Source organism: Pan paniscus, chromosome 11 (assembly GCF_029289425.2).
Source record: "Pan paniscus chromosome 11, NHGRI_mPanPan1-v2.0_pri, whole genome shotgun sequence".
Lineage (NCBI taxonomy): Eukaryota > Metazoa > Chordata > Mammalia > Primates > Hominidae > Pan > Pan paniscus.
The window spans coordinates 8,255,770-8,280,180 of NC_073260.2; the positions used below are offsets into that span (position 1 = coordinate 8,255,770).

General features: G+C 52.8%; 1 protein-coding gene across 2 annotated transcripts in view; it reads right to left on the bottom strand.

Moving 5' to 3' along the window:
• Positions 1 to 1,716: 1,716 nt before the first annotated feature.
• The window catches only part of LAMC3 (laminin subunit gamma 3), an 83,958-nt gene continuing 61,263 nt past the window's right edge, over positions 1,717 to 24,411 (bottom strand). The window contains exons 19-28 of one of the 2 annotated variants that reach the window (XM_003822380.5): positions 23,303 to 23,508; positions 22,817 to 22,893; positions 20,187 to 20,321; positions 18,809 to 18,956; positions 16,874 to 17,023; positions 14,009 to 14,111; positions 10,476 to 10,675; positions 8,574 to 8,720; positions 8,379 to 8,478; positions 1,717 to 4,659 (exon numbers count right to left, since the gene is read on the bottom strand). In XM_003822380.5, coding sequence (XP_003822428.3) covers positions 4,409 to 4,659; positions 8,379 to 8,478; positions 8,574 to 8,720; positions 10,476 to 10,675; positions 14,009 to 14,111; positions 16,874 to 17,023; positions 18,809 to 18,956; positions 20,187 to 20,321; positions 22,817 to 22,893; positions 23,303 to 23,508 — 1,517 coding nt within the window. In that variant the 3' untranslated portion in view covers positions 1,717 to 4,408. Of the gene's footprint in view, positions 4,660 to 8,378; positions 8,479 to 8,573; positions 8,721 to 10,475; positions 10,694 to 14,008; positions 14,112 to 16,873; positions 17,024 to 18,808; positions 18,957 to 20,186; positions 20,322 to 22,816; positions 22,894 to 23,302; positions 23,509 to 24,411 lie in introns of both variants that reach the window. The other variant, XM_063594137.1, reaches the window with a different exon arrangement.

Below are 24,411 nucleotides of genomic sequence, written 5' to 3' on the forward strand. Positions count from 1 at the left end.
TGTGAGGACCAAGTGCCGTTGGGGAGTCGGCGCTCAAACATGACTGCTGCCTTTGGGGCAGTGCGGCTGCTGTGACAACAGTGGCCCGTCAAATCAATTGGAATGAATTCGTGTCTTGTTAATAAAAGCGATTTCTTGGGCACTCACAGGCACTTTGCACCGTACACCAGTCATTTCATTCTCAAAACTCCATGAAATAGGACTTGGCATTCCCATTTCCAGAAGAGAAAAGTCAGGAAGCTGGAGCTGAGGCGCAAGGCCACCAGGAGGAAAGACCAGCCCATGACTCCAGGAAGAGCGGAGCTCAGGATGCAGGATAGGGTACCTGTGGCCAGGGTGACCATGAAGTCTAGTGTCCAAATCAGGACAGCCAGAGTCAAGGGAGCACTCCTCATAATGATGCCGGGCCACAGGCATAGACAGGCGCTGTCCAGAGCAAACAGCGCTAGGAATGGCCCCACCGTGCATCTGACTCCTAGGGTAGGGACCCTGAGATCATCTTTCTTATTTATTTATTTTTTTCGAGGCAGAGTCTTGCTCTGTTGCCCACAGCTGGAGTGCAGCGGCTTGATCTCGGCTCACTGCAACCTTCGCCTCCAGGTTCAAGTGATTCTCCTGCCTCAGCCTCCCAAGTAGCCGGGACTACAGGCACACACCACCACGCCCAGTTAATGTTTGTATTTTTAGTAGAGACGGGGTTTCACTATGTTGGCAAGGCTTGTCTCGAACTCCTGACCTAAGGTGATCCACCTGCCTCGGCCTCCCAAAGTGCTGGGATTACAGGCGTGAGCCACCACACCCAGCCGAGATCATCATTTTTTCTGTGGCTGTCCCTGGGGAGTGGAGTGCCCAGCAAGGGGCTAGGCAGAATGGGATGGGGCTGAGGTCAGGGCAGCAGTCCAGGGGGCAGGCCCCTCCCAGTAAGACCAGCACCCACCTCTCCTAGCTGACGCTCCTCTGTCCACTCACCCAAGGGTTTGGATTTGGCCAAGCTGCATGACCTTAGGCGAGGCACTTGACCTGGCTGAGCTTCAGTCCCCTGATCTTCACAATGAAGTAACCCAGAACGCACTAAGCAGGGGCTTTTGTAACTTTGATGACTTGCTGGATGGTTTAAGCAGAGAGTAAAAGCTTAGCATTACCACCCTTGGTGGATGGGAGCTGACTTAGGACAGAGCCCTTATAATGCACTTCCCTCTCCAGGCTCCAACAGCCTATTGCCCTGGCCGGTTGGGCTGGTTGGCCCCAGTCAGCCATCCTACAGGGCAGGGGCCACCCCACCTTCTGCTCAGCTGCTGGACTGCATTGCTAGCCAGATGTTCAACAGCTGCCGCATTCCACCCGGCAGCGGCCCCACCTCTGGGGCCAGAGAATAGATCAGCACATGCACCAGGCATGATCAGACTGCATGAGTCACAACATGTCAGGCCCGAGTTCTCCACCCGTCGGGGATGCTGGGACTGAGCTTAGCTGGATCCCACGGCTTGAGTGGATAAAGGCTGAATGCCAAGAGCAGGCACCAGGACGACTGTGTGCTGTCGGCTGAGAAACTGGAGGGAGGCGGGAGGGGGACATCAGACCCTATCCCAGAGGTCTTGGAAGAACTCCGTCTTCTCGACATCACTTACACCAGACGCCAATCACCAAACTCACTGTGCAGCAGCAGCTCCCCCATCTTCGGCCTCTCCACCTCTGCCCAGACATCTAGGGACCAAGTCACTCCTAGCTCAGTTTAATCATGTCAATCCCCCACCGTGGCCTTGATTTTACAGTTTTCTGTGGAGGAGCACACCTCTTCTCTGAACACCATCTCCCATTAGGTTGGGGGGTGGCACCGGTCATCCATTATTGGCCTTAGATCCAGAGATCCTCATTATCCCGAACAGGGGTTGGTGGGACTTCACCTAAGCTGAGAAGCTGGAATCAGGACACAGTCACCAGCTTGTCTCTTGCAAGCACTGGACCTGATGACATGTACACCTGGGGCCATTATGGGGGATGGCGGTAGGGGTGGGTGTCCTCTCCTATCAGGCACAAGAAAAACAAAGAAAGCCACTCTGCAAAGAGAAAAGAATGGGCCGGGCGCAGTGGCTCATGCCTGAAATCCCAGAACTTTAAGAGGCCAATGCAGGTGTATCATCTGAGGTCAGGAGTTTGAGACCAGCCTGACCAACATGGTGAAACCCTGTCTCTACTAAAAATACCAAAATTAGCTGGGCATGGTGGCAAGCACCTGTAGTCCTAGCTACTTGGGAGGCTGAGGCAGGAGAATTGCTTAAACCTGGGAGGTGGAGGATGCAGTGGGCCGAGATCACGCCATTGCACTCCAGCCTGGGCGACAGAGCAAGACTCCATCTCAAAAAAATAAATAAATAAATAAAGAGAAAAGAACGAAGCAGATACAGGAGAGGAGAGCAGAGACACAGACCAAGAAGAGAGGCGGGAGGGGGAAGAGGGAAGCCAACCTATCCCGGAAGCCTCAGGCTCCCCTCCCTAGGCTATCTCCAACACCTGGCAGCCGTTTTTACTCCAGGGTTCCAAGCGACCCTCCCAACACCCCTTTTCTGCTGAAACCACCTCAGGAGGGGTTTGGGGCTTGTGGCCAAGAGCCCTGACTGAGCAGCTCCAACATCCCACCCCATTCAACCTGGGTTCCTGGAGTGATGCAAGCTGGCCGAGCCCCAACCCTGCGGGCCCCGGACTGTTGTCCACCCTCTTGCCTGGAATGCTTCCTCCTCTGCCTCCCCACCTTTCAAGGCCCAACCCACACCATCCCCCTCCTGGATGGCGCCCCTCCCTGCTCCTCACCATCCTCGGACACTTGGCTGTGAGTTCGTCTCCAGCCTGAACCAGAGGTCAGCTGAGGGCCTCTCCGCACCCCACCCCTCCAACTCACCAGCTCCTAGGCTTTATGTGGTAAGTGCCTGAGAGGACAGGGTAGGTACCTGTGATCACACAACCCCAGCAAAGCCCTCTAATGGGAGGTACTGGCCCAGCCACGAGCTCAGCTTTTGCCACCTTCCTACCAACGTCCGGTCCACATGCTGGCCACCTACGAGGTGTGTCATATGCACACCCACAGCCAGGGCCCTGGCTGCCCACCAGCCGGGGAGGGTGAGAGGCACACCACCCTGCCCAGTAAAAGGGTCCTTTATTTCCACGTTCAACGGAATTGGTCTGTGCTGCTGCCCTACCCCTGCCCCTGTCAGGGGAGCCACGGGAGGGGGCTGGGCCCGCAGAGGTGCCTGTCTTCCCAATGCCGAGGCCTTGCCATCTGCTGGAAGAGGGTCTGGGAGAGGGGAGGGATGCCAAGAGGAAATGCTGAGGAGTCCTGGGCAGAGGCCAGCATGCAGGCCTGGCCACAGGGCGATTCCCAGACAGGACAGACTGGAATGGCAGCCAGGCTTGCACACCCTTGTGGCCTCCCGCATGGCAAGTGGTGCTGCAGGGCTGGTCTGGAAAGCGTCGATTAAAGGTCAACTGGGTTGCCGGGGGCACAAAGGCGTGCTCCTGGTAGCCTGAGCACCCTGACCTAGGTACTTTTGGGCCTGGCTCTTTGGATAGATCACAGGCTGAAGTGGGTACAGGCCAGGGTGGGCCATTCCCTCAGGGCGTCTGGTGCAGTCCCAGGACCCTGAGAGGGAAGCATCCGGTGAAGGCAATGACACCCCCGCCAGGAGTGGGCCTTGCTCTAGCCAGACTAGCAGGCCTGGCCATGGCCTCAGGGTCTCTGGGCCTCAGATTCTGCTGCTGAGAACCCTCCCAGGATCTTGCATTTCTTGGCCTGTTGGTCCCCTGGCTGTGTCGAGCTGTAGGGAGTGCATGCAGCAACACAGGTCAGGGAGCTGCCGTGAAACAGAGGGCAGCCAGCTCTGGGACTAGGGGCTTCGGCTGTTGCTGACCCCCTTGATCTCTGCAGATCTGCTGAGACCTCCCTGCTATTTGGAGTGAGTGGATGTAGCACCCCAGGGCATCTCATGTAACAACTTGCCCAACATCCAGAGGGTGCCTAGCACACAGGCGGCTCTCACAACAGCTGTGGACTGTAATGTGTGTGGACCGTAAGCTGTGGACTGGATGGATTAGACTTGAACACGTGTGGGTCATACACACAGACATGCACCCTCACGTGTGTATGTTATTGACACTGGGGTGTGCCTGTTTATGCATGTGCAGGGGTGAGAGTGTGCACTGATGTCCAGGTGAACTGGGTACGCACACTCAGTCCTGCTGGCAGGGAAGAAGGCACAGACAGAATCGGCAGGGAGTGTGACTATTCACACGGAGGCGAGTTCACAGCAGCCGGCTCCGGGGAACGTCTGTATGGGCACACCCGTGGGGTAGTGTGCACACCCTGGGTCATGTAAACAGCAGGTGGGGGAGTGCGTGCCGGGGATCTGGGCAGCCCTCACTGCCAGCTGGCACAGTTCTCGGGCAGGCTGTGCAGAATGGCCTCCAGGTTCTGTTTGTCGGCGCGGATCTCGGCGAGGTCACTCTCAAAGCCCTGGATCTGCAGCTCCTGCTGCTGGGATTCCTGCTCCAGCAGACTGAGTTTCCTCTGCAAGGACCCCGGGGAGCCCAGCTGCAGCCTCAGGCGTTCTAGTGCCCACTGAGTCTCGTTCAGGGCCTGGGCTGGGGCTTGATGGGTGTCCAGCGACCCTGTGGTGGGGCACAAACAGCCTCACTGTGAGCCAGCAGCCCTGCAGGCCCCAGGGCACCTCCCAGCCCCTGAGCCTCTCCCCAACTCAGGCCTCCCAGGATTCCAATGGCCCACCAACCACCAGGGAAAGATGGGGAGCAGAAGGGCTGGGAGGTGGGTAAGGACCCATAGCATCCCAACGGGCCCATGGGCAGACTCTAGAACATCCTCCTGGGTGGCACTTGACAAATGTCATTTTTGTTGATGGTTTTACTATTATTGTTAAAAAAGAAGGCCTCAGGTGAGTCCTCTCTGAGTCTTAGTTTACTCATTTACAAAACGGTGTGGGAGAAAGGCCCCTGGGATTTTTGCCAGCTTGAACATGCTGGCTCAATTCACTGACAGCACACGTTTACAGATGCCGCCTGTGGGCCTGGATGTGGGCAATCACTGGGGTAAACCACAGGCCCACACCACCATGCCCAGCTAATTTTTGTATGTATGTATGGATGGATGGATGCATTTATTTATTTATTGAGATGGAGTCTCGCTCTGTTGTCCAGGCTGGAGTGCAGTGGTACGATCTCAGCTTACCGTGGCCTCAGGTTCAAGCGATTCTCCTGCCTCAGCCTCCCGAGTAGCTGGGATTACAGGTGCCTGCCACCACGCTCCGCTAATTTTTTGTATTTTTAGTAGAGACAGGGTTTCACCACGTTGGCCAGGCTGGTCTCAAACTCCTGACCTCAGGTGATCTGCCCGCCTCAGCCTCCCAAAGTGCTGGGATTACAGGTGTGAGCCACCACACCTTGCCTAATTTTTGTATTTTTTGTAGAGACAGGGTTTCACCATGTTGGTCAGGCTGGTCTCAAACTCCTGACCTCCAGTGATCCACCCGCCTTGGCCTCCCAAAGTGCTGGGATTGCAGGCATGAGCCACCATGCCCAGCCCCAAGTGGCTGCTTCTAACCCCACAGGATTCCACTGGGCCCCTGGGATCCCCGAGGCCCTGGATTTCCTGGGCAAGCAGCTGCAAGCACTGAGCAAGGGTGCAAGAGAAGGCAGAGGGGAGCCAAGGCCCTGCTGACCTAGGAGGACCTCAAGAGGCCCCACGGCCCACAGCAAAATCCAAACAGCCTGGTCTTCGAAGAGATTCAGAAATGGATTACAGCCCCCACTCTACCTGCCCAGGCTGCCTAGGGCTCCTGGAGAAGGGGCCAGGCGTGTGCTCTTCATTCTGCATCCCCAGGCCAAGCACAAGGCCAACACAGAGTGTGACAAGTGAATGAATGACAGTGACAATGCAGGAATGGTTGAAGAGAGTGTCTGCTCCACAACAGGGCCTTAGGCATCGATTAGTGGCTACCTGCATGCACGCTGAGTCACTTGGACCCGCAGGTGAGCCACGGCTTTCCCACCGACTGGCTGTGGGACCCTGGCCACATTATCTAAACTCTGTGCTAAGCTGGGTGTGGTGGCTCTCTCCCGTAATCCCAGCATTTTGGGAACCTGAGGTGGGAGCATCCCTTGAGGCCAGGAGTTCAACACCAGCTTGGTTAACATAACGGGACGCTGTCTCTACAAAAAACAAAAATAAATAAAAAATAAAAATAAACTCTCCTCACCTCAGTTTCCTCATCTGCAAAATGGCAAAATAATAACTGTCCTTGCGTTAAAGGGTGAGTATGAGAATTCTGTAAGATCACGTGTGTGAATAGCTTAGTGTGGGCCTGGTGTCCAGACAACGTGTAGAGCATGGCAATTCTCTCTCCTCTTATTACGAATGAAAATTGAAAATGCTTGCTGCCACATGGGTGAATCTTGATGACTTTCTGCTAAGTGAAATAAGTCAGTCAAAAGAGGACAAATAAGGCCGGGCATGGTGGCTCACGCTTGTGATCCCAGCACTTTGGGAGGCCAAGGCAGGAGGATCACTTGAGCCCAGTAGTTTGAGACCAGCCTGGGCAACATAGGGAACATATTTTTTTGTCTCCAAAAAAAAAAAAAAAAATTAGCTGGGTGTGGTGGTGCATGCCTGTGGTCCCAGCTACTTCGAAGGCTGAAGTGGAAGAATCGCTTGAGCCCAGGAGTTTGAGGCTGCAGTGAGCCATGACTGCACCACTGCACTCCAGCCTGGGTAACAGAGCAAGATCCTGTCTCCAAAAAAATTTTAAAAGTACAAATACTATATGATTCCAGTTATATGAGGTCCCCAGAGTAGTCAAATTCTTTTTTTTTTTTTTTAAAGTTATAGGGTACATGTGCACAACGTGCAGGTTTGTTACATATGTATACATGTGCCATGTTGGTATGCTGCACCCATTAACTGGTCATTTACATTAGGTATTTCTCCTAATGCTATCCCTCCCCGCTCCCCCGACCCGATGACAGGCCCCAGTGTGTGATGTTCCCCACCCTGTGTCTGAGTGTTCTCATTGTTCAATTCCCACCTATGATTCTAAGCAAGTTCTTTTTTTGAGACGGAGTCTCACTCTCACCCAGGCTGGAGTGCAGTGGTGTGATCCTGGCTCACTGCAACCTCCATCTCCCAGGTTCAAGCGATTCTCCTGCCTCAGACTCCTGTGTAGCTGAGATTACAGGCTTGTGCCACCATGCCTGGCTAATTTTTTTATATCTTTAGAAGGGACAGGGTTTCACCATGTTGGTCAGGCTGGTCTCAAACTCCTGACCTCAAATGATCCACCCACCTTAGCCTCTCAAAGTGCTGGGATTACAGGCATGAGCCACCATGCCTGGCCCAGAGTAGTCAAATTCATAGAGACAGAAAGTAGAATGATGGCTGCCAGGGGCTGGGGGAGGGAAATGGGGGGTTAGTGTTTCAGGAGGACAGAGCTTCAATTGGAGATGATGAAAGTGTTCTAGAGATGGGTAGTGGTGATGATCGCACAACAATGAATATACTTAATGCTGCTGAACTGTACACTTCAAAATGGTTAAGATGGAAAATATTATGTGTCTTTTACAATTTGAAAAAAATACATGCTGTTCTTTTCAGCCCAACTGCCCTGTCTGCTGTCTCCTGAGCCTCCCCACAACACTGGGCCTCTGCAACCTTCATGCCTTGGGAGGTGCTATTCCCTTCATCCAAAATGCCTCCTTGCTAAGGCCCATCTTGAATCTGACCTCCTTCCTATGAGCCGCTATTTACTCACTCTCAACATACACCACGCACCGTGGTAAGCGCTTTCTAAACCACCCCACTGTTACTCCCATTTTCCAGATGGGGGATCTGAGGCTCAGAGAGGTGGAGTGGCTTGCCCGAGGTCTAATGGCCAAAGAAGGGACAGAGCCAGACTTGAATCTTAGTCTGATCCCAGACCAGCACCTGATGACACACTTTCTGCCGTGACAGTCTTTCTTCTTCTCCTGAACCCTCAGCTCCTGAGGGCTGACCTGCTCACCCGCTCACCCGGTGCCTGTGGGTGTTCTTGCCAATGGTGGGTTTTCTGTGTGCCCCCTGCCCTGCCCCAAAGAATAGAGGGCCCTGGAGGCACAAACAGTTACTCAAAGTGAACTCACTTCAAGATGCCAACCCTGTCCCACATGGCAAAGGGGCCTGGGCATGGTTATAAATGCTTGTGATTGACCACAAAGATGGGGATGCGGGAAGCATGGTGATGAGGACAAGGAGGAAATCTTCCCCAGGACTGGAGCTCACAGGAAGATCCTAGAGGTGCCCCCGGGACCCAGGGGTTCAGGGCCCAGCCTTGGGGCCTCCTTACCCAGCCTGGCAAGCAGCTCTGACAAGGTCTCGATGTCCTTCTCCAGTGAGATACGTGATTCCCGGATCTGCTGCTCCATCTCGCTCAGCCCAGCACCCACCTTCCAGGGGGAGGAGGAAGAAACAGCTTGAATGGCGCCCCCACCCGGGCTGCCAGGGGCAGGAGGCGATAGGGTAGGGGCCCTGGCAAATGTACCCGCTCAGCTTCCTCCAGCTCCTGTCTGCGTGCTTCAGACGCCAGCACCTGCTGGGACGCCTGTTGGAGCGTGGCTTGCGTCTGGCTGGTGAGCCGGCTGGCACGGCGGTGCGCCTGTTTCCGCTCCCTCAGCAAGGCCTTGGCAAGCTATGGGATGGGTGGCAGTGGCAGGGAGAAGAAGTGAGTGCAGCAAGTCCTTTTGGAGGTAAATAGCTCTTATGGCAATGATGCCAAGCAGTTGTCTGTACCAGGCAGATCATTCATTCATTCATGCATGCAACAAATATGTACTGAATGCAGGCTAAGTGCTGGGCACAGTGTAGACTGCTGGATACCACCCGCTTCAGGAGGAGCAATTCTAACTATTTTACAGATGAGGAAACAGAGGCACAGAGGGGAGGAGGGGCTGGCCAAAGCCCGAGGGGCATGACAAGAGATCAAGCCCGGGGACCCCTACTGCAAACCCAGCACTTTTCCTAGGCACCATAAAGACAGTTTCCTTGGTGTGTGAGCAACAGAACCAGCAGCAGAGCTGGGGAGATATGCACTGATTAGAATTTGGCACCAATTTTTTAAAAGCCTAGTTAAAATCAGCCAGGGCTGGGTGCAGTGGCTCATGCCTATGGTCCCAGCACTTTGGGAGGCTGAGGCAGGAGGCTTGCTTGAGACCAGAGGTTCAAGAGCAGCCTGGGCAACATAGTGAGACCCCAATCTTTTTTTTCTTTTTTTTTTTCGAGGCAGAGTCTCCCTCTGTTGCCCAGGCTGGAGTGCAGTGGTGCAGTTTGGCTGACTGCAACCTCCACCTCCCAGGTTCAAGCAATTCTTGTGTCTCAGCCTCTGGAGTAGTTAGGACTACAGGTGCGAGCCACCATGCCCGGCTAATTTTTTTGTATTTTTAGTAGAGACAGGGTTTCACCATGTTGACCAGACTGGTCTCGAACTCCTGACCTCAAGTGATCTGCCTGCTTTGGCCTCCCAAAGTGCTGGGATTACAGGAGTTAGCCACCACACCTGGCCGAGACTCTCATCTCTGCAAAAAAAAAAAAAAAAAGTTAGCCAGGCACAGTGGCACACACCTGTAGTCCCAGTTACTCAGGAGGCTGAGGCAGGAAGATCACTTAAGCCCAAGGGTTTGAGGCTGCAGTGAGCTGTGATTGTGCTACTGTACTCCAGCCTGGGCGACAGAGACCCTGTCTCTACAAAAAACAAACAAACAAGCAAAAAAAAAAAACAAACCAAAAACCCTTAAGCTGGGTGCAGTGGCTCACACCTGTAATCCCAGCACTTTGGGAGGCCAAGGTAGGTGGATCATCTGAGATCAGAAGTTCGAGACCAGCCTGGCCAACATGGTGAAACCCCGCTCTACTAAAAATACAAAAATTAGCCAGGTGTGGTGGAGCACGCCTATAATCCCAGCCACTCTGGAATCTGAGGCAGGAGAGTCACTTGAACCCAGGAGGCGGAGATTGCAGTGAGCTGAGATTGTGCCACTGCACTCCAGCCTGGGCCACAGAGTAAGAATCTGTCTCAAAAAATTAAGAAAAAAATTAAAAACCAAAAGGCAGGTAAAATAAATAAACGCAAACTTCAAAATAACAAAAAAGAAAAGAAAAACCTAGAAGTTTAGGCAGGAAAGCCAGCAGACCCAGGTGTAAGTCCTGGTTAAGTTCATGAAGCTGGCTGCACCTCAGCATTCTCACCTGTACAATGGGGACAGCAATGACACCTATTTCGTGAGGAACCCGCAGACTCACCCCCGTGAAGTCTCTGAGCTAAATGCCTGGGCCCACTGAGCAGTGAGTGAGTGCGGAGTAGTCAGCACGGATGTCGGGAAGGGGCCCGCGGAAGGGCGGTCCCCCCGGGAGGGAAGGAGGCCACTGTTGTCACAGCCACCACCCTGACCTTGGCACTGTCCTTGGCCAACACCTCTGCTTCTCTGCCCTTCTTCTTGGCACTGGAGGAAAGAGGGGCCGCGTTTCCCAGCATCCTCTCCACCTGCTTGGTCTTCTTTCTCGTGTCTGCAAGGAGTCTGTCACTGACGGAGTCTGCCTTCCTCTGCAATGCCGCCTGGTCCTTGGGCCGGGGAAACTGCAGCTTCATTCCTGCAAACCCGGCTGAGGCTGGGTCAGGGGAACTGGGCTCACACCTCCGGTGCCTCCCAGGCAGCCACTGGCAGAGCTGCCTGGCTGACCACCGACCCTTGGACAACGAGTGGAGGTCTGAAGTGCATGCAACATGCGTATCACCTTCTCAGGCTTATCCAGGAGAAAACAAAAGCAAGCGAGACACAGACATACTGCTTGGGGAATTTTGAGATGAGTATTCATTCTATTAGGATGTCTATTAAAGTCAAGGAATTACATGGTGGTCAGTGCTGGGGCCAGTGGTGGGGACTAGCACAGTCCATGGCTCAGTCTGCTCAGCTCAGCATTTTCATGTACTGCCTACGTCTAAACAATGCTTTGAGGCAGTGTATAGTGATGGGTAAATCAACAAATGGATCCTTACCATGGAAAACCAAGAGTCTGATGTAACTGGAGGGATGAGGAAGGACAGAGGAGAGGAAGTACCAGAAAATCTCGATAATGACATTGCAGAAACCAAATGTTTGATTGACCACTGAGCTTTCAAGCAATCAAGACAAAAAGGGAAATGTTACAATTCTCTCTTTTTTTTTTTTTTTTTTTTGAGACAAGGTCTCGCTCTGTCGCCCAGGCTGGAGTGCAGTGGAGAGATCTCAGCTCACTGCAACCTCTGCCTCACGGGTTTAAGCAATTTTCCTGCCTCAGCCTCCTGAGTAGCTGAGATTATAAGCGCACACCACCATACACGGCTGGTATTTTTTTTTTTTCAGTAGAGATGGAGTTTCACCATGTTGGCCAGGCTGATCTCAAATTCCTGGCTTTAAGTGATCCACCCACCTTGGCTTCCCAAAGTGCTGGGATTATGGGTGTGAGCCACCACACCCAGAGGAAATGTTAGAATTCCCATAGATTTTATTATCCAATAAGAAGTAGTTTATTTCTTGGTAAACAAAGAGACTATTTCCTTTCCTTTCAGATAAAATTCTAAGGGAAATTTAGTTAGGTGTGGTGGCTCATTCCTGTAATCCCAGCTACTCTGGAGGCTGAAGCAGGAGGATCAGGCCAGGAGTTCAAAACCAGCCTAGGAAACATAGTGAGACTTCATCTCTACAAAAAGACAAAAGCTTAGCTGGGCATGGTGGCACACACCTATAGACCTAGCTACTCACGAGACTGAGGTGGAAGGATCACTTGAGGCCAGGAATTGGAGGCTACAGTGAGCTATGATTGCACCTATGATTGCACCACTGCACTCCAGCCTGGGTGACAGAGTCAGACCCCAACTCAAAAAAAAATTCTAAAGGAAGTTTATCATCAAAAGAACTGATTACAGGCCGGGCACGGTGACTTACGCCTGTAATCCTAACACTTTGGGAGGCGGAGGCAGGTAGATCACCAGAGGTCAGGAGTTCAAAACCAGCCTGTCCAACCTGGTGAAACCCTGTCTCTACTAAAAAAAAAAAAAAAAAAAAAAAATGCCGGGTGTGGTGGTGGGCACCTGTAATCGCAGCTACTCAGGAGGCTGAGGCAGGAGAATCACTTGAACCCAGAAGGCAGAGGTTGCAGTGAGCCGAGATCATGCCACTGTACTCCAGCCTAGGCAACAGAGCGAGACTCTATCTCAAAAAAAAAAAAAAAAAAAAAAAAGCACTTATTACAGTGGACAAAGTAAAAGTCAATTTTTAAAATGAATAAAGCCTTCAAATCTTTGAGGGCATAATATTATAGAATTGTTCCATCCAGAAATTAGACCTGCTTTGCTCCTTGTACACAAAATTGATGTTTCTCAGCATGTATTGTGTGGAGCCCTAATTCTCCACGGTGTTAACAAACGTTAGGGGGAAGTGTCAATTAAGTTGAAAGTGAAGCAGGTTTCTTTATTACAGGCCTTCTCAGAACCTTTAATATTCTCAAGTGTTCTCTGTAAGACCTCAAGAGGATGCTGCAGCAAGAGACAGTTCCTAAACTTATTTGAACAAAAACCCTCTCTTGGCAGAGCGTATCAATAGGCTAGGAGACCCCCGGCCACACCCCGGGGAAGACTGCTCCACAGTTCACCTTGTGAATTTTCCTTTTATCCTGAACACCAACTGAGCACAGCCAAGCTGGTGGTAAGAAAGGGTGTCTCTAAAATGGGATCAGAATGGGGAAAAGAGCCTGGGGTTAGAGGTTTGAGGTTAGCCCTCCTGTGGATTATGGGAACAGTGCAAGGAAATTTCCATCCACTACACACAAGAATGTTCTCATTCACAGAACCCGACAATGAGAAGGTAAAAGCTTGTAAGGTAGTGAGCCCCTCATTGTTGGAGATAGGCAAGCTGAGGGTGGGTGAGTCCACTGCCAGGTGTGAGATTTGCAGCAGATGACCTTAAGACCTCTTATCATTCTAATGTTCTAAGATCCTAACATTCCATCATTATAAGTCATTGAATGTACCTTTTTCTAAATATGACTCTAGATACTTAAGCACACACGGCCACGCCTTTCCGACAGGAAGTCCCCAAACGATGGGTGACTAGGACTTCAAGCCGCCAGGAAGCTGGGGAACAGGAGCACTGACCAGCCCATCCTCTGTCCCAGAGGGGCTGGGTCCACAGCTAGCGCTCCATCTCTTCCGGGCAGTGGGCAGGGTTGGGGAGGGAGGCCACAGAACAACAGCAGAAGCCTGACTTCTGGCCTCAGACCCCAAGAGACATCTGGGGTTCAGAGTGTGTTCCTGCCTTATCCAGCCCGTTGGATAAGGAGCCACAAACAAAGGGTGAGGGGGCTTCTCTCTGGAGCAAATTGGGTATCACAGAAGCCCATCACACAGGTGGATACTTGCAGAATCGTAATACTTGCTGGCTTCTATTCCCAGCTTAGCTCTGACCCAGGAATGAATAGCAATTCCTTTCCTCAGCCTACCCATCTGCAAAATGGGGGCACTAGACTGGCATCAACCCATAGCCCCTTCTAAAGAGAAACTCCATCTGCTTCCCATAGCCCCAACTCAACATTGGACCCGGACAGCCATATCTGTACCAGATAACTAACTGGAGCCCAGGCCAGAGTAGACTTGACCTGGTTGAACAGCCAATGATGTTAGAGTCTCCTCTCACTTGGTCTGGAGGGTCTCTGCATGTGGTCTGATGACCTGGGGTGTATGGGATAGCCACATGGGCAAGTCCGAGGTGAGTGATGTATGAGATGGGGCAGGATCCTGAGAGGTGGAGGGAAAGTCTGCTTGGCTTAATTAAGCCCACAAGACCAGACTCCTGTCCTCTGCAAGCCTGCCCTGGCTGAGGCGAGAGGTGAGTGGCTGTCAGGGGCGTTCGTCATCACACAGCCTAGTGGTCAGCCGGACTCACGTACCTTCCAGGTCAGCCAGCAGAGTCCTGGCTCCCATGACAGTCACTGTCGCAGCCTGGACAGATGAGGAAGCCTGGGTCAGGGCGCCTCTGGCCTCCTGGTGCAGCTGGAGAGAGATGAGGAGAGGCTGGGCAGCTGGCTCCACAGGTGCAGGGCCCAGGGGCAGCTCAGTGGGCACCAAACCCACATATATGGGTGCCCAAATCATCACCAAATCCCTGACGCTGGGTCATGCTGTCCACCAGGAGCACCTGATCTGTGTTATTATACAAAAGTTGAACTCCGAATGTCTCCCAAGAGATACCTGTCCACAAAAGCCCGGAGGAAAACTGAAACACTAGAATTAAAGGAACGAGAACACCTGAACATCTCTTCAGAACATGTTCTATTGGCCAGGCACAGGGACTCACACCTGTAATCCCAACACTTTGGAAGGCCGAGGTGGGCAGATCACTTGAGGTCAGGAGTTCGAGACCAGCCTGGCCAACATGGTGAAACCCTGTCTCTACTAAAAATTTATTTAAAATTAGCTAGGTGTGGTGGTGCATGCCTGCAATCCCAGCTACTGGGGGAGGCTGAGGTGGGAGTATGGCTTGAACCTATGGGGCAGAGGTTATAGTGAGCGGAGATCAAGCCACTGCACTCCAGCCTGGGTGGCATAAAGATTCCATCTAAAAAAGAAAGAGAAAGAAAGGAAGGAAGGAAGGAAGGGAGGGAGGGAGGGAGGGAACACTGCTCTATCTCAGCAAGTGGATGTGAAAATCGCAAATCTGTTTATGACACCACCTTGACTTATGGAAGATCAGTTTCTTCCCCACTGCCACTCAACAGGACTAGATACACTGAAAGAATTTGGGTCTGATAGATGAGTGGGTAAACAAAATGTGCTTCATCCACACACTGGAATATGACCGAGCCTTTAAAAGGGAGGAAGTATAGATCCAGGCCGCAAGGCAGGTGAACCCTGAAAAGATGATGCTAACAGGAGGAAGCCTGACACCATCGGCACGTATTACACGATTCCGTTTCTGCAAAAGAGCTGGACTAAGGAAATCTACAGAGACAGAGAACAGAGTGGAGGCTGCCCGGGCCTCGGGAGTGGAAATGAGGAGTGACTGCTGAGTGGGCATGGGGTTAGGGGTGGTGAGAATGTTCTGAAACTAGACTGAGGTGGAGGTGGCCCAACATCGTGAACATGCTAAAGCCATTGCATCTAAAATGGGTGTTTGTATGCCACGTGAATGTCACTGTAACAAGAATAAATAAATAGTAGAGTTTGAGGAGCCAACCAGTACTGCCTCAGGCCTATTCTGATTGCTCATGGGGTGGGGAGGAGGACGAAGGTATGGGTGCTGTGGTGGGGTGAGTCATCCGTACACGCGGGGGCCTGGCCCTGACTCCTGGGGAAGTCACCTCTCTTCCTGGCAACCTCACCCTGGACGAGGGCAGTGGACCAGATCAGCAGGTGCTACCCCGGGGCAAAGCCAAACTCCCCAGGTAAGCGGCAGGCACTGGGCTCAGCCCTTCAGATACATTCTCAGGCCTCACAGACAGCCCCCTTATCCTGTCTTTAAAAGGAATGGAAGCCAGGTGGGATGGCTCGCGCCTGTAATCCCAGCACTTTGGGAGGCTGAGGTGGGTGGATCATCTGAGATCAGGAGTTCAGCCTAGCCAACATGGTGAAACCCCATCTCTACTAAAAATACAAACATTAGCTGGGCGTGGTGGTGCGGGCCTGTAATCCCAACTACTCTGGAGGCTGAGGCAGGAGAATTGCATGAACCTGGGAGGCAGAGGTTGCAGTGAGCCGAGATCGCACCACGCACTCCAGCCTTGGTGACAGAGTAAGAGTCTGTCTCAAAAAAAAAAAAAAAAAAAAAAAAAGGAATGAGGCTGGGTGTGGTGGCTTACACCCATAATTCTAGCATGTTGAGAGGCCAAGGCAGGTGGATTACTTAAGGCCAGGAGTTCGAGACCAGCCTGGCCAACACAGTGAAACCCCATCTCTACTAAAAATACAAAAGAATTTAGCTAGACACAGTGGCACACACCTGTAGTCCCAGTTACTCTGGAGGCTGACCCAGGAGAATCACTTGAACCCGGGAAATGGAGGTTGCAGTGAACCGAGATTGCGTCACTGCACTCCAGCCCAAGCAATAGAGCAAGACTGTTTCAAAAACAAAATTAAAAACAAAATTATCGGTACAGCTGCCTTGGAAAGTGGCCACTTCTCTGCAGCTTTCAAATGAGCCATGAATGAACTAGAGAATGAGCTAATGAATGGAGGCATGAGAGAGAATGATCCCAGGATGGTGGGTGTGGCCCCGGGTGCTGCTGCTGCTGTCCTCTGTCAGTCTGTCCATCATCTCTTCTCGGGGTATCAGGGTCCCCTCCCCTATGTCAGGCTGTATGTGGAGTTTTGCAGGAGGCACCAGAGGGATGGACAGAGCTACTTCTTCTTTTTTCTTTTTTTTGAGATGGGGTCTCACTCTGTTGCCAGACTGGAGTGCAGTGGCGCGATCTCAGCTCACTGCAACCTCCACCTCCTGGGTTCAAGCGATTCTCCTGCCTCAGCCTCCCAAGTAGATGGGACTATAGGCACATGCCACCATGCCTGGCTAATTTTTTGTATTTTTAGTAGAGATGGGGTTTCACCATGTTAGCCAGGATGGTCTCAATCTCCTGACCTCGTGATCCACCCGTCTCGGCCTCCCAAAGTGGTGGGATTACAGGTGTGAGCCACTACACCCAGCCGGACAGAGCTACTTCTGTCTCTGCCCTTCTCCCTCCTGCAACCCTGACCCTGGCTCACCTTGAGGGTAGCCCCAACCTTTCCCAGGTCCCCTGCTTCAAAGCACAAGAGCTGACCTTTGTGAGGGGTTCTGTTTGCCGTAGCGTCGCCTGGGCAGCAGTCTGGAGGGTTCGGGCAGCCTCAGTGGCCATGTGCTGCCATGATGCAACTGTCTTCTCCAGGGCCTTTGCCTTCAGGCCCAGGTCTTCAGCCCGGGACTTCTGAGGCTGCAGGGAGACAATGCGCTCAGGCAGGGCCTGGCAAGGAAGGGCAAGCAGCGGATCCTCTACTTGGGGGAGGTGCCCTGCTGGGCTAAGGCAGCGGGTCTGCCCCTGGCTGCCAGCCAAGAACCCAAGCCCCCTGAAAACCTGGTGAGCCTAGCTGATGCCCCAGGTAGCTCGGAAGCCCAGAGGCAGGAATAGCAGGGGTCAGGCTTTGTGTGGACCCCTGGAGGCAGAGGGCCCAGGGCGAGAGGAGCCAGGCTGGGGAAGCCCTTACTTGGGGCTCAGATGACAGTCCTACCAATTTCTAGCTGCATGGCCTTGAGCAACCCAGCTAACCTCCCTGACCCACACTGCCCCACTGCAAAGTGGGAACGCTTCCCCAGCTCCACAGCCCTGAACTGAGATCTGGGGGCTGGACGGCTTCCGAATGCTGGATTTCCCAGACTTATAGGAGAACTGTGCAGGTTCTACCTATGACCTAACACCCTGAGTGGTGTTGGAAGCAGAACCTGGGCTCAAACACACTAACAGCTGTGCATTACTCTCCGCACGCAGTGGGAGGAGCAAAGATCTCAAATAAGCAGCCTTGGGCATCAATCTGGGTTAGCACTTGTCCCAAATGCATTTTTATAAGCTGAGTTTTTTTTTTTTTTTTTTTTTTTTGAGACAGAATCTCGCTCTGTCACCTAGGCTGGAGTGCAGTGGCGCAATCTCAGCTTACTGCAAGCTCCGCCTCCCAGGTTCACGCCATTCTCAGCCTCCCGAGTAGTTGGGACTACAGACGCCCGCCACCATGCCTGGCTAATTTTTTTGTATTTTTAGTAGAGACGGGGTTTCACCATGTTAGCCAGGATGGTCTCGATCTCCTGATCTCGTGATCCGCCCGCCTCAGCCTCCCAAAGTGCTGGGATTACAGGTGTGAGCCACTGCGCCCGGCCAAGCTGAGTTCTTTAATGTTCAGTTTCTGAGTTTTGGGATTTCAGGGTTACTGAATCGACACGATGGACCCGGTTCATGCAGAGGTGATGAGTATAAGGCGATGAGCACAGAGGGGCCGGCCAGCTACCTCGTGCATTGCTCCCGAATCTCTGTCCAGCTCCCATGGAAGCAGCCTCGAAATAACCTAATGGGTGAGTTCTATGTGACAGACTGAGGCTCAGGAAGGGAAAGTCCTTGGCCGAGGTCACAGAGCTGGAGTGGCAGAGCTGGGATTGCATCCCGTGTCCATCTGATGACACTGCTAATGTCACTGTAAGGAGGAAGAGGCCCCAGCCTTAACATTAACAACAGAGAATGGTTGAGCTCTGACTCTGCCGAGCCCCATAGGTAGGTTATATCATTTGACTTAGCTGCAATATAGTTAAAAATGAGCCATATCACCTGCCTCTGCCTGGGCCCCACCGGTTTCTCCAGCTGCTATAATAGTTGTTTTTTTTTTTTTTTTTTGAGATGGAGTCTTGCTCTGTCGCCCAGGCTGGAGTGCAGAGGTGCAATCTTGGCTCACTGCAGCCTCTGCCTCCCAGGTTCAAGTGATTCTTCTGCCTTAGCCTCTCCAGTAGCTGGGGTTACAGGCACGCACCACCACACCTGGCTAATTTTTGTATTTTTAGTAGAGACTAGGTTTCACTACGTTGGCCCAGGTGGTCTCAAACTCCTGACCTCAGGTGATCCACCTGCCTCGGCCTCCCAAAGTGCTGCGATTACAGGCGTGAGCCACCGTGCCCAGCCTCCAGCTTCTATAATAGATCCTCCCGACCCCACACGGAGCTCTGAGACAACTGAGCTGACCAGAGCTCCCAGGGAAGCCAGCAAGGCCAGGTACGGGGCTGTATCTGCGCCAACTTGCTGCACGGTGGCCAACACGCTTTCCGCTTCAGGCAGCACCTCTGCCACAGCCGTCCTCAGTGCTTTGTGGGCCGCCTGGACCTCCTGGTACCTGGGAGGAAACAGAGGCCATGGAGCTGGGTGCAGAACTAGCCCTCCCCATCCCTGTCTGGGCCCCAGGCTGGAGCCACTGGTTTGCAAAGGCCTCTGCCAACTTCCCAGGCAGAACAGCCCTCTGCGGGGTCGGTACAGCTGCCTCGGAAAGTGGCTGCTTCTCTGAAGCTTTCAGATGAGCCAGATGGGCTGTGAAAGGGCCACATTCTTGTATCTGCATCATTCAGCTCAGCCACACTTTGCTGAAAGGGCTCTGCTTGGTTTCCACTCAAGAATCACATGTTTGCAAATGTTTGGCTCTTCTGGGTGAATGGTGAAGAGGAAAATGCCCGGTGAAGTGGGGAGCACAGCAGCCCTGGTCCTGGTCCTGGCTCGGCCATGCCCTTTCCAGAGACCTTGGGCACGTCCTCACCACTGATGAATGGAGAGCCCTGGGCTGCAGAATCCCTGTGGGCCCTTTTGCCCTGACGGGCCTGTGGTCTATAACCAATTAGCTAGGATGGGTTTTCTGTCCTGACCAGCTGTCCACATCCTGTCCCACCCATTCCTCCCCGACAAGGGCATCGCTGGGGTGGAGACCTCTGGCTTCCCTTCCATCCCTTACTCCTCCTTAGAGAGCCATCGCTCTGCCCCTGGGGTGGGTCATGTGACCTCCCCCAGCCATGGTGACTGGCTCAGGGCTGGACACCTGATCTAAGCGGAGCCAATCCCATTCTCGTTTAGGAATGTCTCATTTAGGAATGTCAAGGGGTTCAGCAAGATGCTGGGGAGTCTCCATGAACCTTTAAACTGAGAGGGACAGAAGGGGTTACCAAAGCAGAAAAGCAGAGCCGGCTGTCTGCAGAGGCAGAGAAAGAAGCTGGTGCCTCAGAGGAGCTCAGAGGAGCTGCCCTGGGCTGGGGCGCCGGGGCCAGGGGGGTCAGGGAATGCGGCAGAAGGAGAGCAAGGGATCTGTTGCTCTGGGTTCCAGTTCTTGTCCCTTCTCTTGAAGAGGCTGAGTTGCATCCCCCCAGGCAAAAGTGGGTTACTGCGACTCACCACCGAGTGGGCCCAAGACCCTGTGGCCCCACTCCGAGGAGGATGCAGACCCAAGACACCCCAAGACACCAACGACAAAGAACGTCGGGACTCAAGGGAGCTGGCTCTGGAACCAGCAGCCTCTGGCTAGGCCCTGTTGGCTCCAGGAGGCCAACCCCAAAGTTTCTACCCACACCTGGGGAGGCCTCACCTGTCCTCCAGGTCCCGCTGGGTCTCTAGGGCCACCCTTCCCTCCAGCAGATTCCAGAGAAGCACGTAGCTGGTGTTGGAGGCGAGCAGGGCCCTCCAAGCAGTGGCTGCGATCTTGGTGGCGGTGTCTCTGTGGCTGTGTGAGGACACCCACCTGAGCATTACCAAGGGCTCGCAGGGAAGGGGCCCAGGACCAGAACTACGCCCCCTACTACACAGGCCTCCTGCTGCCCCAAACAGAGGACAGCCACAAAGACAGGTACGCCTTTTCCACCTTTCTGTGTTACACACTTCAAGGACTGACAGGAAAGGTACTCCATGCCCTGTTTCTGTTACACAGAGACATAGAGTTTGTGTCTGTTGTCCTGACATAAGGATTAATAGGACTTTTTTTTTTTTTTTTTTTTTTTGAGACAGAGTCTCACTCTATTGACCAGGCTAGAGTGCAGTGGTGTGATCTCAGCTCACTGCAACCTCCCCTCCTGGGCTCAAGTGATTCTCCTACCTCAGCCTCCCGAGTAGCTGGGATTACAAGTGTGCACCAGTTAATTTTTGTATTTTAGTAGAGACAGGGTCTCACCACATTGGCCAGGCTGGTCTTGACCTCCTGTCCTCAGGCGATCCACCCACCTCAGCCTCCCAAAGTGCTGGGATTACAGGCGTGAGCCACCGCACCCAGCCAGGGCCTTATTTTTTTCTTTTTAAGAGATGGAGTCTTACACTGTTGTCCAGGTTGGAGTGCAGTGGTGCCATCACAGCTCACTGCAACCTCACACTCCTAGGCTCAAGGGATCCTCTCGCCTCAGCCTTCCAAGTAGCTAGGACTACAGGTGTGTGCCACCATGCCCGGCTAATTTTTAAAATTATTTTTGTAGCGATGGGGTTTTCACCATCTTGCCCAAGCTGGTCTGTAACTCCTTGCCTCAAACGATCCTCATGCCTCAGCCTCCCAAAGTGCTGGGAATACAGGTGTGAGCCACTGTGCCTGGCCAATAGGACCTTTTATCACACGTGAAAGCATCTCAGTTTGGACAATAAATTGTACAGTCACCCCAATATAGACAGCATAGAAGAGAGTGGTCACGACAGCCTGGGTTTGAATCCTGGCTTTATTGCTTCCAAGCTGTGTGTCCTTAGGAAATTCCTTAACTTCTCTGAATGTTTTCTCATCTGTAAAATGAGTCTAAGGTCCCTGGAGCGTAGCTAAAGGAGAAAATTGTCACAGATCCTGTGTTTTTAGGATCTTAAGCTGCATCTTTTTTTTTTTTTTTTTGAGATGGAGTCTCATTCTATTGCCCAGGCTGGAGTGCAGTGGTGTAATCTCAGCTCACTGCAACCTCCACCTCCCAGGTTCAAGCGATTCTCCTGCCTCAGCCTCCCAAATAGCTGGAATTATAGGTGTGTGCCACCATGCCTGGCTAATTTATGTACTTTCAGTGGAGACGGGGTTTTACCAGGTTGGCCAGGCTGGTATTGAACTCCTGACCTCTAGTGATCCACCTGTCTCAGTCTCCCAAAGTGCTGGGATTACAGGCGTGAGCCACCGCACCCAGCCTTAAGCTGCTCCTTAAAGGCAGTGGATGAAACAACCCAAGTGTCTGTTCAAACAGATGACGGATAAACAACATGTGGCATTTCCATACAATGGGATATTATTCAATCGTAAGAGGAGTGAAGCACCCACCCATGCCACAATGTGGATGAGCCTTGAAAACACTGTGCTGGCCGGGCACGGTGGCTCACGCCTGTAATCCCAGCACTTTGGGAGGCTGAGACAGGTGGATCACGAGGTCAGGAGATCGAGACCATCCTGGCTAACACAGTGAAACCCCCATCTCTACTAAAAATACAAAAAAATTAGCTGGGCATGTTGGCAGGCGCCTGTAGTCCTAGCTACTTGGGAGGCTGAGGCAGGAGAATGGCATGAACCCGGGAGGCGGAGCTTGCAGTGAGCCGAGAATGCGCCACTGCACTCCAGCCTGGGGGACAGAGCGAGACTCCGTCTCAAAAAAAAAAAAAGAAAAAAAAGAAAACACTGTGCAAAGCAGCCAGTTGTAAAAGGCAACACATTGTCTGATTCCACTTCTATGAAACACCCAGAATAGGCAAATCTATAGAGACAGAAAGTAGAATAGTGGTTCCAGGGGCTGGGGAGGTAAGGAGAAACGGGGACTGATGGCAGATGGGTCCAGGGTTTTGTTTTTGGGATGATGAAAATCCTAAAACTGGTTGTGGTGATGGCTTTGCAACCCTGAGAATATAGGGAAACCACTGAATTATACAGTGAGACAAAGTCTCACTCTTTGCCCAGGCTGGAGTGCAATGGGCAAAGGCCTCTGTCTAGTGTGAACTATACCCCCAATATAATAACTTGTATATTACACAACTCTCACAAAGAGAAAGCCGGCAGATGCTCTCCGACGCCTTCAGTCCACCAAGCTTTGCCCCTAACATCTCTGGACTTATACCCACCTTGCCTGCCCCTCCCCATACTGGTGACACTGCCTCCATCAGACAGCTCTTGTAATATCTGATCCCAACTTCTGGGTGGGGGCAACTGTGGGGCTGACTCTGACCCTGGAACCCCCAGGAGAAGGGCCAGGCGTAAGCTCACCATGTCTTGGGACTCACCTCCTGGCGAGGGCACGGGCCTCTGTGGCCAGGTGGCTCCATTTGGTCGGCTGACTGGGACCTTCCTGAAGAATCTCCTGTAGAAAGAAGAGGAAAAGGAGGAAACTGACGGCCTGTCCCCAAAGGGTAAGGGCCACATCTGGTCCAATTGTGAGGCAGAACTGGATGGCACCGGTCTTTTTATAAATGCACAAAGCTGGCCACAACATCGGCATCCAGTGAGCGGAGTCCTAGGATGCAGAAACACCAATAAGGATGCTGCCCACCACTTACTGCGCATTCAGTCTCCTCGGAACATGCCTCGCCCTTTGCAAACGTCCTCTCGCTGAATCCGCGGAGGAGGCACTGTGTGATCCCCACTTTGCAGATGAAATTAAGCCTCCCAAAGTGGGGAGTCATACCCAAGGTCACCAGGTCAATGGGAGGGCTGGGGCAGGGGCCAATGCCCAGGTTTGGTGTGTTCAGGTAGGGGGTCCCCTGGGATACCAGAGACGCGAGAATGGCAGCTGCATGCAGAATCTCCTCTTCCGAGGACTCCAGCACTGCCTCCAGGTCTGCCAGCTGGGTGCAGGTCTTCTGGGATCCGGCCTGGGCACAGCGGGCACCCTTGTTCAGCCTCTGCAGCTGCTCCCGGGCGGCCTTCACAGCACCCTCGAGGCCCATCATCTGCTCCAGGAAGGCTTCCCGAGCCCCTGTGGGAAGCCCACAGCCCAGGGGTCACAAAGTGGTGGAGATGTCACACAAAAGCCCCCACCCCCAGGGGTCCCCTTCTGTGGCCTCCATTCCCCAGGCATCAGCAGCCCTGAGCACCAACAGGTAGTCCCAAAGGCAGAGTCCCCCCATTTTCCAGGTGCAGGCCGAGGCCCAGAGAAGGCAAACATGACCCGAGGTCCTACCCACAGCAAGTCAGTCATACACAGGGACCGGGAGAGACCCAGGCCTTCTGGAGCCACACAAGCAATTCTGGACCCTTCAAATCAGCTCTGATTCACAATGTGGCTCACATGTGGGCATTTTAAGACACAGTATCTGATAGCCCCTATTTCCACAGTGAGTCCTGCTAACAGGTTCTCAGCTCGCCTCTGTCTGGCTGCTAAAGGAGTGTGGCATTTACACATATAAAACTTCACAAAGTAATCCAATCCATTTCAGGGCCATTTCCAGGTCCTCCCATCCATTTCAGGGCCATTTCCAGGTCCTCCCTCCCTCCCTCCCTGCTTCCATTCATAGAAACAAGGTCTTGCTGTGTTGCCCGGACTGATCTCAAACTCCTGGGCTCAGGCAATCCTCCTGTCTTGGCTCCCAAAGTGCTGGGATTACAGGAACGAGCCACCACACCTGGCCCTCCTTCTTTTTTCTTATTTACTCATTTATTAAGATTTTCTATGTGCTGAGCACTGTGCTGGCCTATGGCAGTGAGCAAAACGGCCAAGAATCAAGACAGCAAGACCCTCCCAGTCCAGCCTCTGAAGCAGCACCTCATGACACCCCTGCGGAGGGAGTGAATAAATGAATGAGCCCAGCCCCATCCTCACTGAGCTTAGAGTCTGAGTAGGGCAGAGGCATGGTGACAAGGACTGATATTAATAAAGTTA